This window comes from Paramisgurnus dabryanus, chromosome 3, assembly GCF_030506205.2.
Source record: "Paramisgurnus dabryanus chromosome 3, PD_genome_1.1, whole genome shotgun sequence".
Lineage (NCBI taxonomy): Eukaryota > Metazoa > Chordata > Actinopteri > Cypriniformes > Cobitidae > Paramisgurnus > Paramisgurnus dabryanus.
In genome coordinates this window covers 31187822-31206129 of record NC_133339.1, presented here as the reverse complement: position 1 = coordinate 31206129, position 18308 = coordinate 31187822, and the positions used below count along the sequence as shown (strand labels likewise).

The window sequence follows — 18308 nt, the reverse complement described above, 5'->3', positions numbered from 1 at the left end:
CCATGACTTTAGCTGTGTACCATCTGAGCTACAGCAACACCTATATCACCTAAGACCAGCTTGGTTTGCTAAAGACCAGCTTGGAAACCAGGCAAATAAACTGAAAGCCATGTTTGCTATGCTAAGAGAACAGCTAAAACCAGCAAACACCATATTAGGTGGTTTAACTGTCTTTTATCAGCAGGACAGGCTTCACAGCTGTTGTTTACCTTACATACAGTACTGCAGTCAATAATAGTACATGCTGAGATTCTAGTTTAGCCCTGTTTTGTTTTGCTTCATTAAGGAGTCTCATTAATTTTTACAGAAAGGCAAAATTCCTAGCCTGACGTTGTCATACTCAATTCTAGTCAGAATTTGAGTCTGATACCGCTCCATTGAGCTATAATTATGAGGCGTGTCTCAACCGAAAAATGCCTCTGCACTCAATTGGATAGACCTACGACCAATCAGAGCAACGGGGTGTGAGACGTATGTTGAAATGACGTATTTGCAGCTTGACCGAACTGCTAGTTATTTCGCTACGACACACACTACAAGTCTGAGTTTGCGAACGTACATCAACACCTACTATGTTTACAACATTTCATTTATATCACATTAAGTCATACAGTAAGACTATCTCTTACCATTTGTACATTAGTTGAACTTCATCCACGACGATACCCATTACGTTTGCTTGTTATATCCATCTCGTCGTGCACACCGAGTTGCATCGCCGTGATACCCATTTTAGTTGCTTCTTTAACTTGATCTTTCATAAGTGCGACAACTTTTGTCGAATCCCGTAGGACGGCAAAAACATCAACAAATGCCTTGCTCGCGTTTCTCTGTTCCTCTTTTAAAATCAATGCTCTGTCGATATCTTTTAGAACAGACTCAATGTCAGAGTCCACACATCTGATTTCTACCGCGGCAGCCATTTCGTTGTAAACAACAGATTCAACACACGCGCTCTTTGGTGACGTGGTTGATTTACGTTACTGATCATCTGTCCATCATCATATAAAGCCCGCCCTGACAATTTGATTGGTTCGACCAGCTTTGGGTCGAGCATAGTAGCAACTCAACGGTGAAACTCCAGACCGATCTTCCCGTTCCTCAAAATGTTGTGGGCGGGGCTAAGATCGGCTGGCACCCAGGCTACAAAATTCCAGCTTTTGTCTGTGTAGTAAACATCTCCAGGCTCATATTTGTACCACTAAATGTTTTCATACAACAAAGCAACACAGATCTGTGTCGGCTCTTGAGCGAGTTTGTGTGATGTAATCTTTGAGGGCTAGATTTCACTGACCCACATTTGTTTTCTTTCGGGCCCATTGGGTTAACTGTAAACACTATAAAAAGATCTAAAGAAATATAAGTCCTAAGAGACACTGAGGCCGAGTTTACATCTGCAGTGTTAATGTAGTATGTGTAAAACTATTTGTATTAGTATTCATTGCTACAAAATTTTTCTCTGTGTAAAAGCTGATGTTTACCCTTCATTATGCAGCGTGTTTAATATTCAGGTTACCTAATAACTTAAGGGCCTTGGAAGAATAATAAGTAGTGAACGTCACATCTTCTTTATGATTTTAAAAAACCTCTCCTTATTGTGAAAACAAAAGCTCCTATATACACTCACCAAAATGATTATTAGGAACACAATACTAATACTCTGTTGGACCCCCTTTCGCCTTTCTACGTGGCATTGATTCAACAAGGTGCTGAAAGCATTTTTTAGAAGTGTTGGCCCATATTTATAGTATAGCATCTTGCAGTTTATGGAGATTTGTGGGACATCCAGAGCAAAAAGCTCCCATTCCACCATATCCCAAAGATTGTGGGGGCCATTTTAGTGCAGTGAACTCATTGTCATGTTCAAGAAACCAATTTGAAAAAATTTGAGCTTTGTGACACGGTGCATTATCCTACTGGAAGTAGGCATCAGAGGATTGTTACATGGTGCTCATAAAGGGGTGGACATGGTCAGAAACAATGCTCAGGTAGGCCGTGGCATTTAAACAATGCCCAATTGGCACTATAGGGGGCCCAAAGTGTGCCAAGAAAACATCCCCCACACCATTACACCACCAGCCAGCACAGTGGTAACAAGGCATGATGGATCCATGTTCTCATTCTGTTTACACCAAATTCTGACTCTACCATCTGAATGTCTCAACAGAAATCGAGACTCATCAGACCAGACAACATTTTTCCAGTCTTCAACTGTCCAATTTTTGTGAGCTTGTGCAAATTGTAGCCTCTTTTTCCTATTTGTAGTGGAGATGAGTGGTACCCTGTGGGGTCTTCTGCTGTTGTAGCCCATCCGCCTCAAGATTGTGCGTGTTGTGGCTTCACAAATGCTTTGCTGCATACCTCGGTTTTAACAAGTGGTTATTTCAGTCAAAGTTGCTCTTCCATCAGCTTGAATCAGTCGGCCCATTCTCCTCCTTTTTTACCCAATAATGGGTTGAAAATAACCCAGCATTTTTTAGAGTCTAGGATGATTTATGTTGAAAACAGTAAACCCCAAAAAAGATTTTAGCTTAATTTTCACAGACTGGGTCATATATGTTCTTGGTAATTTCACACAAATAACCAACTATTTAAGATAATGTTTGTTTATATTATACCATAGTTATACTACAAATATCATTGTTAAAATGTGGTTACTGTAATGAGAGTTCTCATTTATCTATCATCTGGTCTGTTGAGATTGATTGTGGAGGTCCATTACAGGCCAAAAGGATGATGCACGGATGGTCCAAGAGACAGAACACAAAGGCTTACTATAGATAGCAATGCTCCTCTGTAACCTTTGTGTCTTGAAATAGATCAACCACTTGCTTCCACTGGCTGCAGACTCAGCTCATCCGTACAGTATGTTTTATATAATATCAGTTCTCATCACTCTCTGTTTGAACATATCAAGCCTGTCCTGAGAGGTAAAAAAACCTTAAAAATATGCAAGAAAAGGACATGCAGATGTTCTGTCATGCTGAGCAGCAGCTGTTAAAAACAGCCCTGGATTCAGTCTTGATTGATGTAGTTGACGGCGAGCAGCATTAATCCAGATGGAAAATGGACCTTGTGTGACATTCTGATCTGCTTGCAAATTTCACTGCTCATAATATAGTCCACATAGAAACCCATTTACCAGGTGTGAAAGGTTTTATCACCTTCAGAATAGTTAAATCCGTGAAATCTCTACAGTACTATGATGTTTTGAGGAAAGGAAGCTGTGGTGCCTGCTGAATTGATGATGTTGGTTTACAGACTTATTGACAACCTGAACCTGCAAGAGTTTCAACCATTCTCACCCGTTTGTCCTGCCTGGACCAGTATGAAAATTTTTGAAAGCACTTTTGCTCAATGATAGCTACAGATAAGTACAGTATAAACTCTATAGTTTCTCCTTTATTGCTGTGCAGTTGATCTCCGTTATAAGGCGAGTCTGGCGAGATGATGGAGAGAGCGGCCCCTTGGGACAGCCACTTCGGTCTTCCCCATGTCTACATTTACATTTAAGCATTCAGTAGATGCTTTTATCCAATGCGATTTACAAAAGTGAGGAAATAGTACAGTTTGTCTTTTACTGTATGCAGCTCCTTATGGATGAAGCTAAAAGTGGTCATGGTGTTTAGCCTCAAAAGTGCGGATGACACTAAAAGAGTTTCTGTTGTTGTGTCCTCTCCCACATTTTCTGCCAGTGGTGATTATATTGTTTTGGACCACAGGGCTGAGAATGGTTTATCTTTCCGTTTCTTCTCTCTAATTAGACAACAGGCCTATAAAGATATACTATAAGTATATAAGTATGCTCTTTGACCGATGATTATGAACAAATATATTTGATACATGGATTCAAAAAACCACACACGTTGTTAAGCACCACCTTTATTTTTTTTGCCTATTGTGGTAACTGGTTGCGACTTTTGCCACTGTGTAACTGCTAGTTGTTTAGGGTGCGATCTTTAGTAAATGAATTCACAAATAGCTATTATAATTGGTTCTCCATGAGAAGAGGGACTTTTGTGTGAAATTTCATGTCTTTAACTCACATAGGGTGGTTTTGCAACTCTAACCGCTAGTCGCTAGGCAACCATACATCCCAAAATACAATTAGCCACAAAATTAGCCCTTCATGCATGCTAACTTCAGTGAATTCTCTACATAGGGATAAAAAGTTAAAGCCTTATTAAGTGAGAAAAAAGAAAAACAATAAGCCGACATAGAGACAAAATAAGATTATAGGATTTGTGCTCAGACGGTGAGTCCTTATAGCGACAGTCTTTTCCATTGCAAATAAGACATTCAAGCATCCTATTATTAATTTACAAGAATTCATTTATGGAAATATTGCATGTTGTTGCAATAGCTGTGCCATATATGAATCCAGAGTTTTGCAAAATAGTCAAATATTTATTTTTGTTTCTCTCTTCTTCTTCTTTTAGAGTTGCTGGGCTCTGCCAAAAAGGTGAACGTCAACTTTCAGGACACTGATGGGTGAGTGGGACATATAAGGACTTTTTGTGGAACTCTGCTGCAGAGTCTTGTAAACATGATCAGGGTTTATTTCTGTCCGGCTGCCAAATTTCCTCCTGGTGTGTCAGCGATCTAGAGCTTACGTGCACTTGTTGTTAAATAACTCATGACAATGTTTTAAAGTTTTTTTCACTTGCTCTTTTTTCTGTCTTGGTGTCAGCTGTTCCCTTTCCCAGTTCTCCTGCATGTATATTACACACACTTTTTTGGTGCCACTGTCCAGTATTTCAAAATATAATTTCTATATAATCTTTATTGCTGATGAAGTCAAACTGCATTATGACATACAAATGTGACCCTGTCTGGACAACAAAACCAGTCATAAGGGTTAATTTTTTTGAAAATTAGTTTTAAACATTACAGTATCTGAAAGCTGGATATATAAAGTTTCCATTGATGTATGGTTTGTTAGGTTAGGACAATATTTGGCCGATATACAACTATTTGAAAATTGGGAATCTGAGGTTGTAAAAAATCTAAATATTTAGAAAATTGCCTTTAAAGTTTTCCATATGAAATCCTTAGCAACACATATTAGTAATGATAAATGCATTTTTTATATATATATATTTACAGTAGGAAAATTACTAAAAAATTTCATGAAACATTTTCTGTTTTCTATTTTCTGTTTTCTGTTACAAACATTTACATAGGTTATAATAACATAAAAATTTCAAATCCATACTTTAATTTTCAAAGATTTATTATAAAAACTGATTATTTTTTCTTCAAAATGCTATAAATCTATTGAATCAATATAAAAATTTGCATTTATCTTTGCCATGTTATATTCATTTAGTTGACTAGTGGTATACACTGATTAAAAAAGAAACATTAAAGGCATTAATCAAAACACTTACTTTGTCATATTAAGAACACTGTCATTGCTGCTGTCACTTGGGACATCGTCATTGAACGTTTTTGACAGCGATCAGCTGTAAAATGTTTTGGTTCTGCTTGATTTTCGTCGACTTTGAGTAAAATAATGGAAAGTTTTCCAATAGACCCCCTTGTGTCCCCTCAATGTGTTAGCATGACAGAAGCTTGATGCTGTCGGGAGAACAAGCAACAGCTGGCATTTTTCCTTCACCCGAGTGCCTTTCACGTAAATAATTATGATTTTGATGGCTTCTTTTTTGACGTTTCTTCCCCGCCACCGAAAACCACCACAGGTTTATCAATGCCATCAAAAGTATTATTTTGTTTTTGTTTGTTTGTTAATCACGAAGTACAATGTAAATGAGGAAAACTAATTCGGTGGGTATTCAAAGCACCGCCATGGTTGTTTACAATGCGTGGAATGGTGCGCTGTGATTTGTTGAGTAGATTTATAGCATTCTGCAGAGAAAGAGGACTGGCGTTTATCGCATTTTGGGAAAAAAGGGAGAAAAGATAACGGAATAACACGGCGGATATCGGATTTTGCGTAAAATTAAGAATGTACTTTTTAATATTGACCTGATACAATACTCATTTTGGCAGTAACTATTTAAAAAAAAATGTATTGCGTTCAGTTTATTGCGTTTTGGAACCAAACTCTTCAAATATATCTGTGTGACTTATGACTGGATTGCTGACCAAGGTTCACAAATATGTTCTCATCAGTGGCGGCCGGTGACTTCTTTTTTTGAGGGCGCACGATGCAAAGTTCGTCACAACATCTATGTAGCCCGTCATGTGTGTGGTTCGTAAAAAATATGTGTTCTGTGCTTTGAGAGATTGTGTGCATCACGTGTCTTGCCAAAAAAAGTGCCTGCTGCAGACGCGTCTAAAGGGTTTATGATAAAAGAGACGCTCGCGTTTGCCAGATACTCGCATAATCTAATGCGTAATCAGAGTTTAATGTTAAGGAAGTGTCTTGCGTGTATTTTGTAAACGTGAGCGTCTCTTTTATCACAAATGGCTTTGACACAGGCACTTATTTTGACAAAACACGTGATGCACACAGGATCTCTCGACATGCAGGACACATATTTTGGAAAAGGGAACCACACACATGATACTCCAAACACTTATTTTGAATTAGTGCATCCTCGGATGAGGACTTACGAGCCACCACTGGTTCTCATCAAGACTTGTGTTAAGGATAGTAGTGTGTTGTTTGCGTTAGGATCATAGAGAGATGTACTGTATCTATAAAAATAGTGCAATGCCAAAAGATTACAAGAGAAAGTGATGTTTTGTCCTACGTCTACTGCATTCAGGCTGATGGCAGCATATACTTTTTTACTAATTACTGTGATGACATAAAGCATGATGCACAAATCAATTATTAGTCATCCACTAAAAGTTTTACCCGAGTACATCCCATTTGATGAGAAGAAAGTGCTGTTGTTGTGAGGTCTGAGTTTAGATATAAAGCAGACTCTGTGGTTTGTGGCTTGGCACAGAGCAGGAAGGCACCTGGATTGTAGCTGAACCGTCTCGGACATTTCTAGTGCTTGCATGGTCTATTATTTCCGTTGACGCAGCCGAATAAAACAATGGTATGAAAAATAGGGATACAGGAAGGTTACCTAACTGCCAAAGGGCCTTTTGTGTGGACAGGACTTCACATACATGTCTTACATTGTGAAACTTAAATATAAGCATGTCGTGATACAGAATCACTTGTTAATAGCACAACGCCACAGAAAAAGGAAAATAGATCATCTACAGTACACAATGTACTATCGGGCCTGATTTGAATATTTAGTTAGAAAGAGGTGGCTTTTAAAAAAATTTTCTCACCTGGAAAGCTCCACAGATTGTGCATCTCACACACAAATGCTCACACATTGTCACATGCACACCCTGCAAGCAAAAAGGCATTCTCACACATATGCAGCCAGGCACAAACAAGCAAACAAAATCTAACAAAACTACCCAAAATGGCAGCAAACGAGAAGAATCACAACAACAACACCCACTATTCACACAATTTTAGCCTCAAATACATTGCGATCCCTCCTGCTCTGATCCTATAGATCAAAGTCGTTTTTATTTCGCCATTGTCTGCCAAGCTGTAAAATAATTAAAAAAATCTCTTCTATTGATCACTGTCACCGAACAATGCCGCCATTCATCATCACAGCTAAGCTTCGTGGGTTTTAAAAGAATGAAAGCTGTAACTTTAAACCGTCGGGTACCTCGATGCAGCCCATAGCCGCTGTATTTACGCATGCACTTGTGCTAGGCCCGAGCTCTCGTTTGAATCAGCAAGATAAATGACTCGCACATTAATTCCTTCTCCATAGACTATTGCTTTCTGTACTGAGATAAAATGATGCTGTCTGTGCTGAGTGTAGAATATAGCTGCAGAGAAAATGAGGTTGTGGGTTGATCCCTCATCTCTTAGAGTAAACTGCCAATTTAGATGGGTTGTGGTGCCAAACACCCTAGAAAAAACAGGCAGATGTCAGCAGCTCTTATCGTCAGCGCACTCCCCTCCAATCGCTTTCATTGGTCGAGAGGGTTTGTGAAGATAATGTTCAAAAGTGCTGCACATGAGTGTCCTAAATTGAAGTTATGAAAGGCCATTACAGTATAGCGTACCATGTTAGTGCCTTAATATGTTATATGCAGATGCTTTGACACATCTGGCTTGCGCAAACAAACAGAGCAATGTTTTGATAGTATCACAGCAATTCAGTATATGAATGGATTTCCTATACACATAAGCTGAATTCATATATAGTATGTAATACCTTCAGTATTTCAAGACATTTTGTGTCCAGGTATTTTAAGACACACCAGAGGAACAGCAGCTGCACGTAGTAAAGAGTGAATCTGTGAATCATGTCAGGTGTATGAGGTTGATTGGAGGATTCCCGACCAAGTGGCAGAATCTTCTTCTAGGCATCTGCAGGAACCATAAAAACAAAGCAGCTTTGGACAGGCGCACACTACGGCCTGATTTAAAGGCTTGTTGTGGCAATGTTGAAGACAGATTTGTGAAGGCAGTACATCTCAGTGCCACAGGCACTCAGTGTGAAGGTCACGGCCGCTGATATGGTCAAACTCTCATTGAGGCCCAGCAAATCCGAAGCAAAAGGAGGTTTTCAGAGGACTCAGAGATAAGCTTCGTCTGAAATGAGCTGGAAGAACATTGCAACATGACTGCCATCTGCTGTGAGGCTTCTGATGTTCTTCAAGATAATCTTACCTGGTCATCTCTTCTGCTCTATCACACATGTGTTTTTATCACAAGAGAGTCTTGATTGTCTTTGCCACATACCAGAAGAGCTTTAGGTTGTCGATATTTCAATCTGGTCTTCATTGCTTCCAGCTGTATTTAGAGGCTGTCTCCCACCATGACTATGTGAGCTTTTACTTACAGTTTCCATAAGATTTTTAGCTATTATTTGGCTAGTGCATTTCTCAAAGAAAAGGTACAGAAGTTGTCACTGGGATTGTACCTTTTTATAAGGTCTTTCCATTGCATAGTACCCTACAGTTTAGGTCAGGTCAGCTCACCTCACGGTGGCTTGGTTAGCTTTCCATCGAGTAGTAACACTTCGGAGTGGGAGGGATTATAGGCGTGCTGTTATATTTGCGCTGTCTACGGTGGCTCTCGTCGTGTACGCGTTTACGTCGCAGGCATGCGCCAGTTCAGGAAAATAACAACAAACATGTTGGATTATTTTCATACGTCGGACCTTCAAGTTGCCATAGCAGCTCTGATAAATATACAAGAGTGTTTCCAGCAGTTGTACGAAATATTCACAGCTAGTATTACTGATCAAAGAAGGTGCCTCTATCAAATTGTTGATGCGGCAATTCATCGGAAGCAAACCAGACTGCTTTGGACCAGACCTGGGAGAACAAGGAAGAAGGTTGTACGCAGGCGCGTGGACTTGGTGTTGTTGTGTGTCAGTGCTTCACATTGTCACCTAGCCGCCTGGAGTGCACATTACATCGAATATCACACACTTTTGCGTCACCATATGCATGCAGATTTCCCCCTCAAAACGCTTGTATAAACGCGGAATAAAAAGTGATAATGCAACGCCACTTTTGCGTTTTCTTTTCAGATCGTTTCTGTGTAAACGTAGCCTTAGTTTTACACTTAAAAAAATGCTGGGTTATTTTCAACCCAACATTCGATAAAAAAGGGACAAACCCAGCTGTTGGGTTAAGATAACCCAGAAAATGTTTAGATTTCACCCAACGGTGTGCTAAAACAATCCAGCATACTGTGGGTTAAATTACAACCCAATGTGTTGTTTTTTTCCCTTGTTGAAAATAACCCAGCATCTTTAGTGTGTACAATACTGTTCAGAATGGTAATAAATGTGAAAGGCTGAGATCTATTATATTTTGAGGATCATATTCTTCACAGAATGTCTTTTGTAAACCTTCTGCTGCTTGCTAAGCCTCCAAAGCACACAGCTACAGTAAAATGAATAATGCAATTCATTTATTGTATCCATCATCACGCTCAGTGGTCATTAATAAAGTCCTAATTGTTCTTTCTAAACTGAAAGTAAATTAGGACTTTTCATTTTCTAAACTGCAATTCTGCAGTATCGCACTTGCAGTTTGATATATGACTTTTAATATACTAAGCATTCTGCCATTGCTGCCAGTCAATATTCAGAATGAATCATTTTAGTAAAAGCTACTCTGGCTTGCTTCGAAAACATTAAAGTCTGGCTCAAAATGCAACTTATAAATATATAAAAATGAACTTGATCATTATGTCATAAAAATGGCATATCTTGCAGACAACGTTAATATATTATGTCATAAGTGTATTATAAAATCATGAAACGTATGCCATCCATTAGTACCGCCCATCTTGCACGCCTGTACTCATTAATATATCTAACATGTTCTCGGCTGAATGTTTTTCTTAACCTCAGATTGTACCTTACATGGGAGCTGTGGAGGAGCAGTGTGGAGGTTTGGATTTATGAGAGGAGTGTGTGCTGCCTCCAACCTTTAATAAAAGGATATGAAATCTTGCTCTATCAGAAAGTGAGAGAAACCGAGATATATTGTAGTGGATATTTCAGAAACGGATATTACCAATGTAGTATTGTCTTGTCTGATGAAATTTTGTTTGAGATGAACGCAGATGCAGTGAATCAGTAAAGGGCTCCTGGATTAGTACGCATGAACAATTTGTCAAAAGCCAAGTCCTGTATGTAAGATTGAACGAGTAGTTTATTAGATTTTAACAAACACAAGCCTTTTAAATTTGCATTGAACTTAACGTGGAGGACAGCAGGTGTCCACATAATGAAAATCAACTGTAGTAAAATGTGTTTTTGTTCATATTAGAACGTATGCATAAATGTGATATTGTATTTTTATGAGGACGGATGTTTAGTAATTCTGCATAATTATGAGTCCCGTGATGGATGTGAATGTTAATCTAGTAAAGCCTTGTTAAATTTTCTGCCTTCCAGACACAATTGTTATTCAAGTATCAGATTCCACAAGGGTTTATATTTGATAATGTTTCATGTAGTCATGTAGTATGTACAGTAAAGTAAGATCACAGTGAAAATCTGAGATTATGACATATTAAAATCTTATTTAAACAAGAAATAATTAAATTAAATATGCATAATTTTATTAAAATATATGTAAATATATGTAAATAGGCTATGTTAACTCATAGGGTGCAAAAGGTCTTACCTTGAAAACATTGAACTCATCTGGTATTACACAGACTCGAGTGCACACTTCCATTAAAACAAAAGGAGAACATACAAAATAATAAGAATTTATTTAATTAATGTTAATATTTTCACACGACCTTTTGTGAATTGTGAGACGCATTTAATCGGAAACCCAACAAAAACTCGTTCCTGTTCGCTTTTGAAGCGTAATGTTTTCAGTCAAGTTAATCAGCACATGATGATGATGATGATGTTAACAATATCTTGTGTTGATCTTATCTTATCAGACACACTTGTTTGGTATATTCAGGCTGATGGCTTCATCTAGGGAAACCCTAAGGCTTTAGTATCCTCATTAAAAAAAGTAGGTCAGACAGTGTATATGTGTCTGAAAGACAGATAGCTCACCTCATGAATGCATGCATATATAAAGAGACAGGGCTCACTGTATCTGACCTCCTAATACAGTGAGAAAAACAATGAATATTGCATAGTTGTGATTGTGTATTTTGAGTCTGATAGAGGGGGGCGGTTCAGGGGGCAAGTGGGGTTTTCTGACCCTTCCCTCGGCATGCACCGCTGCTGTGGCATCGTGCAAACCTATACGCTTGTGCCAGCGAGAGAGCGCGAGAGAGGTCAGACAGGTTTCCTCCGTGTTTAGTATTCTGCTCCGAGTCGTCTCACTCTCACTCCACGGGTTTACATTCACAGTTGCATTGGCAGCAAGGGCTGCTCAACCGTAACCATGGTTACAGCATATTGCATGCACCAATCACAGCGCGAGCTGTAAATGAAATCCAATGAGGGCTTTTTTGGTCCTCCACTTAGAAAAATCATCGGCACTTTCAAAATTGAGGGCACAGAGTATACCCCACTGTATGCCATTACCCTCTCTATTCGGCATAATGCATTGCGGTCTGAAATATCCTGTTTAATTTAAGAATGATGAAAAAGTTCAACTGCAATAAAAGTTATAGTGAGTGTGTAATTCAACTTTAAAGTAATAATACATCAGTAATAATAATCAATGCTAGAAAAGGAAAACCATGGCATCTTTCTGACCTATCTGACCTACAAAGGCATTGTATTGCTCGGATAACATAGTGACAGAATGTAATAGGTTTTTAGATGTTTGTTTGGTGATCATATTAACGGTAAAGAAGGTGAAGAAGACACATAAAGTAAAGGTAAAGAAGACACATAAGCCTAGGTAATCCCTACCGGCTTTTATGATGCAATAATAATACAATAAAGCAGCAAACTGCTCACGCTTGTGTAAAAAATATCCCTGTCGTGCTTTAGCACTTTCCATTCAGTAAATCTCCCTGAATTCAGATGATTAAACAGTTTATAGCTATACTTTGGGTTCCAATCTGTGTACGTTAATTAATGTCTGGATGTAAATGTGGTCCCTCTCCTGATGGAAATTAGATTGCACGACAATCAAGTCAGCAATAATTCTCTATTGCCCATTCCTATTAACTATTTCCTAATTTATTGTTCATCCGAATTTTTTAATTAATTTTCTGTACTGTATTACAGCTCTGGTATAGCATAAAAGCCTACAGTACACTCTTAAAAATGGTGTTTCATGGTGCCATAGAAGAACCTTTTGTCTAAATAGTTCAATAAAGAACCAAAAGGTTCTTTGTGGCAAAAAAGGTTTTGTGGGTTATAAACAGGTAATATTTCTTTAAATGAAAACCACCAAATGATAACACCACAGTTTTTCAATATTTTACTATGTTCTTCTTACCTCAGCTTGGATGAATTAATACATACCATAGCACTTAGTTTGCACTTAGGTCGAACTGCTGTAAACTAATTGCTCTTCTGCCCTACAATATAGTTCTCATTTTTATCTGCTTAAAACATCAGCATGTTTTATTTTGTGCCACCATACTTACTCGTGTAACTACTCATGTAACAGTCTTTAAATACGGAAAACATGGAAGTGTTTGGTGGCTTCTAAATTCATCCCTGTTTGGATCCTAAAGAATGAATGGGGCTAGGCTAAATGCTAACACATTCACGAGGCGCTGTAAAAAGATTAAGTGCACGCATTAAATATGGATAGGTATGTATTAATTCATTCAAGTTGAGGTAAGAAAAAAGTAAAATATAAAAAAACCGTCGTGTTTTCCTTTAAAGAACCTTTGACTGAATGGTTCTCTAAGGAACCAAAAATGGTTCCTCTATGGCACTGCTGTGAAAAACCTTTTAAGCACCTTTATTTTTAAGCGTGTATGCATGCAGTGTATGATACAGTATACTATTACTCTTAAAGGGAACGTTCACTTTAAAATAGTGATGCACCGATGTATCGGCCGCCGATATTTATCGGCCGATTTTTTATGAATTTGAAACCATCGGCATATCGGCAATAGCACGAGACAGGCCGATACCGATTGTTTATTAATTAACTGCATAAAGAAATCCATTGTATGTAAAAAAATGAGTTAATGTTGTTAATAAGATAAATGCTGAGTAGCAAAAACCACCTTTTAAGGTTGTCATGCTGTCTTATTATAATTGTTTTTGCTTAATTTGTGCTTCTCTTATTATGTTGGTCAGTTAAATAAGATCCAATCCATGTTCAGTAAAAATAATTTGATGCAGAAATAAACTTGCTTATAGACCAGCTGTATAGTATTCTATACAAGTGTTTAATATCGGTATCTGCATCGGTATCGGCCAGAAGTTGTCTGTTTAAATCGGTATCGGCCCAAAAAAATCCTATCGGTGCATCCCTACTTTAAAATGAAAATTCTGTCCTCATGTACTCAGCCTCAATGTTGTTCCAAACCCTGAATGAATTTCTTTTTTCTGATAAACACAAAAGAAGATATTTTGAGAAATGATGGTAAACACACAGCAGTAAGTGACCATTGACTTCCATAGTAGGAAAAAACTATTTTGGAAGTATTGTGATAAATGACTAAGAAAATGTTTTGATAAATGATGGTAAGCACACAGTTGACGGTACCCATTAAATTCCATCATATTTTTTATTCTTACTATGGAAGTCTATGGTCACTTACTGCTTTGTGTTTACCATCATTTCTCAAAATATCTTCTTTTGTGTTCATCAGAAAAAAGAAATTCATACAGGTTCAGAACAACATGAGGATGAGTAAATAATGACAGAATTTTCATTTGTAAAGTGAACTATCCCTTTAAAGGTCCAGTGTGGGGTTTTTAGCGCCATGTAGCAGCACAATCCACAGCTCACCCCTCAATTTTGAAACATATAGAGAAGCTATGGGAGCCTCTACAGGACAAACATGTCATTATCTGAGACAATGTAGAGACGAAATGCGCTCTGTAGAACTGTTTGTGTATATAGGGGTACTGTAGAAACATGACAGCTACTTCAATGTACTGTAAGGGGACCTGCGGTGTATGTAGATAAAAACGGCTCATTCTAAGGTAATAAAAACAATAGAGTTCATTTTGTAAAGGTCTTTATACACCACTTATGTATATTGAGTATCTGTCAAGAGATCACTTATCTGTCAAGAGACTTTTAGAAGAGATCATTCTAAAAGTCCCACATTGCACCTTAAATACTTGGATAACAATGCAAAATGGCCAGATAGAAGGCAGCTGGGAGGCAGCATTAAATGATTATATGTGTGTGTTCTTCACAGATTTTCACCACTCCATCACGCAGCCCTCAATGGGAATGTGGAGGTTATATCACTGCTCCTGGAGTCTCAGGCCATAGTGGACATCAGAGACCAGAAAGGTACCAGCAGAAAAAACCCAATGAAAACTGTTAGCTAAAGCCCTGAAATCAGAACATTAAAGGGGACATACCATGAAAATGTGACTTTTTCCACGTTTAAGAACTATATTTGGTCCCCACAGTGCTTTTATCAATCTAAAAAATGAGAATAAAATCAACCAAGTAATTTAGTTTTGGTATATCATTCTCTGCAAGCCTGTGAAAATATAGGACATTGAAATTGTCTCCCCTGGTGATGTCAGAAGGGGATAATACTGCCCCTTAATCTGCACTATCCAACCACGCCAATGCCATTTAGTGCAGAGGTCAACAAATTTTTTCATTTTAAAGGATATACCCCAAAATGACACATTTTTGCACACACCTACAAAGTGTCAATTTTTTACTTTCTATAATAAATTATCTATGTTGTATTTTGAGCTAAAACCTCACTTATTTTATCTGTGGACACCAAAGATTTATTTGACATCTTAAAAAAGTCTTGTGAAATGTCCCCTTTAAGTCAACAGGTGGCTCATCAAACAAGTGCTTGAACTATTTTGCCGGTACACAGATAAAACAAACAACATTGAAAACCACTTCCAAACAATGCATCTATTTTGCTCCTGTGTGCGCTCAACTGATATAAAAATTGTGCTGGCAATACACATACTGAGAAAATGTATAGCTTGAATGCATTGTAAGTTGCTTTCGATAAAAGCATCTTCCAAATGCATAAGTGCACTGTAAATGTATTTGAATGTGAGTTACAGTATAAATAATCACCCCTTATTTTTTTTCAGGGATGCGGCCTTTGCATTATGCAGCATGGCAGGGAAAGTCTGAGCCAATGAAGCTGCTGCTGAAGTCTAGTTCTTCTGTGAATGGTCAATCTGATGAGGGTCAGATCCCCCTGCACCTGGCTGCTCAACACGGACACTATGACGTGGTGAGTACACGCTGTTCTTCAAAGACTCCGTACAGACACTGCGGAGTGATTAAAGATCAGACATATGTTATAGGCACTGACAACCTGGAACCAGAACCTGAGGAAATTATGCTTTAAAGCTAGATCGTTTCGTGCACATGTATTTTATAAAAAATGAAGATGCTCTCAAATCATTGGAAACGTTGGTTTTGAGTAGAGAAGGTAGTGGAAGTATCAGCTTTCAACATACCATCATCTAGCAATTTTAGAATTGCATGCAAATGATCATTTATATTTCAGAAAAAATGCCAAATGTTGTATTCTGCGTGATCTGAACACGTGTATTTAAACTTTAATGATGTGTGACATCAATAGTAATTGCTTGCTATTACAAAAAAAAACATTATTCAGTACACCCTTATCTTGTAGTGCTGACTACTAACAGCTGGTTATCTGCCCTTAGTCCGAGATGCTTCTGCAGCACCAGTCGAACCCCTGCATAGTAGACAATGCTGGGAAAACTCCACTGGACCTGGCTTGTGAATTTGGCCGCGTTGGTGTAAGTCACATGCTGATTTTTTGCTCACTGTCAATATCTTCATCCTGCCTTTATTTGGCTAGTGTGTGTGTGTTTGTGTGTGTCACTTACTGTATGTGTATGATGGTCTGTTGGCCTGCAGGTGGTCCAGCTGCTCCTGAGCAGTAACATGTGTGCAGCTCTGTTGGAGGCCAAGCCCGGAGACTCCACGGATCCAAATGGCACCAGCCCATTGCATCTGGCCGCCAAGAATGGGCACATCGACATCATCAGGTGAGACCACTCAGCCCCCCAAAAAAAAGAGAGAGGATGGATGGAGAGTCAGATGCATGGCTTAAATGCTTTTCTAAGAATAGAAGTCAAACGGCCCCTCACCAATGCACTTTTTGTTTACCAGACACTGAACGTAAATCAGGCCACTGTTTCAAACATCTCTCTGCATGAAAAAATATTTTCCATTTTAAAATCATGGCAAAAAATTAAATGTTAGGATTAATATCAACAAACACATGCATCTCTTAAATGATTGTGATAGATAACAGGTTTATGTTATGCTGGAAAGATGACAATAGTAACTAAAATAAAATAAGCTTTATAGTTTAGTTTACTTAAAGCTAGCTTAAAGTTGTGTTTGATTGTAGTGGGCTTATTAAATTAAATCCCTATAATGTTTATGAATTGTTTTTTTGTTTTTCCTGTCAACGTTGTTGTTTGGTTAACAAAATAGAAGTGGTATTAGGCTGCATTGACACTGTCTGTGAGGTTTAATGATTTTTTTATGATATGCCTATCCATTATTTTAAACTTGTCTGTTTACATTCACTGTAAGTCATAACACACTGTTTAAGTTCATATCCCTCCAAGATGGATTTTTTTTAAACAGAAGTGCATTTTATTATTCACAAGCATAGCATGGTGCGTCAGTTGTGTTGCTAATACGATTGAAAGATTGGTATTGTTATTTTTATTGATTGGGTACTGAATTATCATTATATTTGGCATATATATATATATATATAGGTTTTTAATACTATATCATATTTCAAGGTCATATCACTGAATGTATTAACTGTACATTTGATCCATCGAAGAAAAGACGCTTACAAAACACAAGCTAAAAATTTCTAGCAATGCATGCATGTTATTAATAGCACAGACATAACCTTATATATTATGGTCGACTGTGCACCACACATTTCACCCTAAAACATCAGTAAACATTGTTTTCTGTGTATTTTTACACGGGTACATGTTGAACCTCGATGAGCCACTGTCAATTGGTATACAGCAGCATGATAAGAAACAGTGGCGTTATGGTAACAGCAGGGGAATTCATTAAACGATCGTGCAGGCATTGTGTGTATCGACTGAGAGTTTAAAACACATAGCAGTTCTGGGATGGGACAGGAATGTTTGGGTGCTATTACATAAGAGAATCATTAATCATTGTGAAGGAGGAATGCTTATATGCTTGCTAACAGTGTCCTATTTATGACTTCACATGCTGATATATTTGTTCAGCTGTGGAGGTTGCTTTATATTGTTATTTTTTTTCATTCTGATCGAACTGTATGGAAATTTAAACCTCCCTGGGTATAAGATTGTCATCACAGGCAGTAAAGGCTTAGCATGGACCTATACTGAGGAGCTTGGGACGTTATTTGATCAGCCCTGGCACATATTATTTGCTTAAAAAAACACAATTAAATACGTAACCAATATGGAGCTAATGTATTTAGCTGGTCTGTCATTTATCCGCTAGGCATGCATAGTCATAAAAAGATCAAAAAGTCAATTGCATGATTGACTGGAGAACTATAAAGGGTTTGGAAACTCTTAATCTTAATAATGGCAGTTGCTTTATGAGCCGTTGTGTGTGATGATCCGCATGCTGTGCTCTGCTCCGTGTTTGTGTGTAAATGAATTCATTTGCTTTATGAAGTGACATTATGCCAACAGACGTCCTCTTGCTGATAA

The 18308-nt window shown here is 38.0% G+C and overlaps 1 protein-coding gene across 11 annotated transcripts in view; it reads left to right on the top strand.

Annotated features, from left to right (window-relative positions):
• Positions 1-18308, top strand: part of caskin1 (CASK interacting protein 1) — an 84416-nt gene that overhangs the window by 39614 nt on the left and 26494 nt on the right. For all 11 annotated transcript variants that reach the window (XM_065274978.2, XM_065274421.2, XM_065274786.2 and 8 more), the window contains exons 2-6: positions 4440-4491; positions 14789-14886; positions 15669-15814; positions 16257-16352; positions 16474-16604. In XM_065274978.2, the coding sequence (XP_065131050.1) occupies positions 4440-4491; positions 14789-14886; positions 15669-15814; positions 16257-16352; positions 16474-16604 (523 nt within the window). The remainder of the gene's footprint in view (positions 1-4439; positions 4492-14788; positions 14887-15668; positions 15815-16256; positions 16353-16473; positions 16605-18308) is intronic.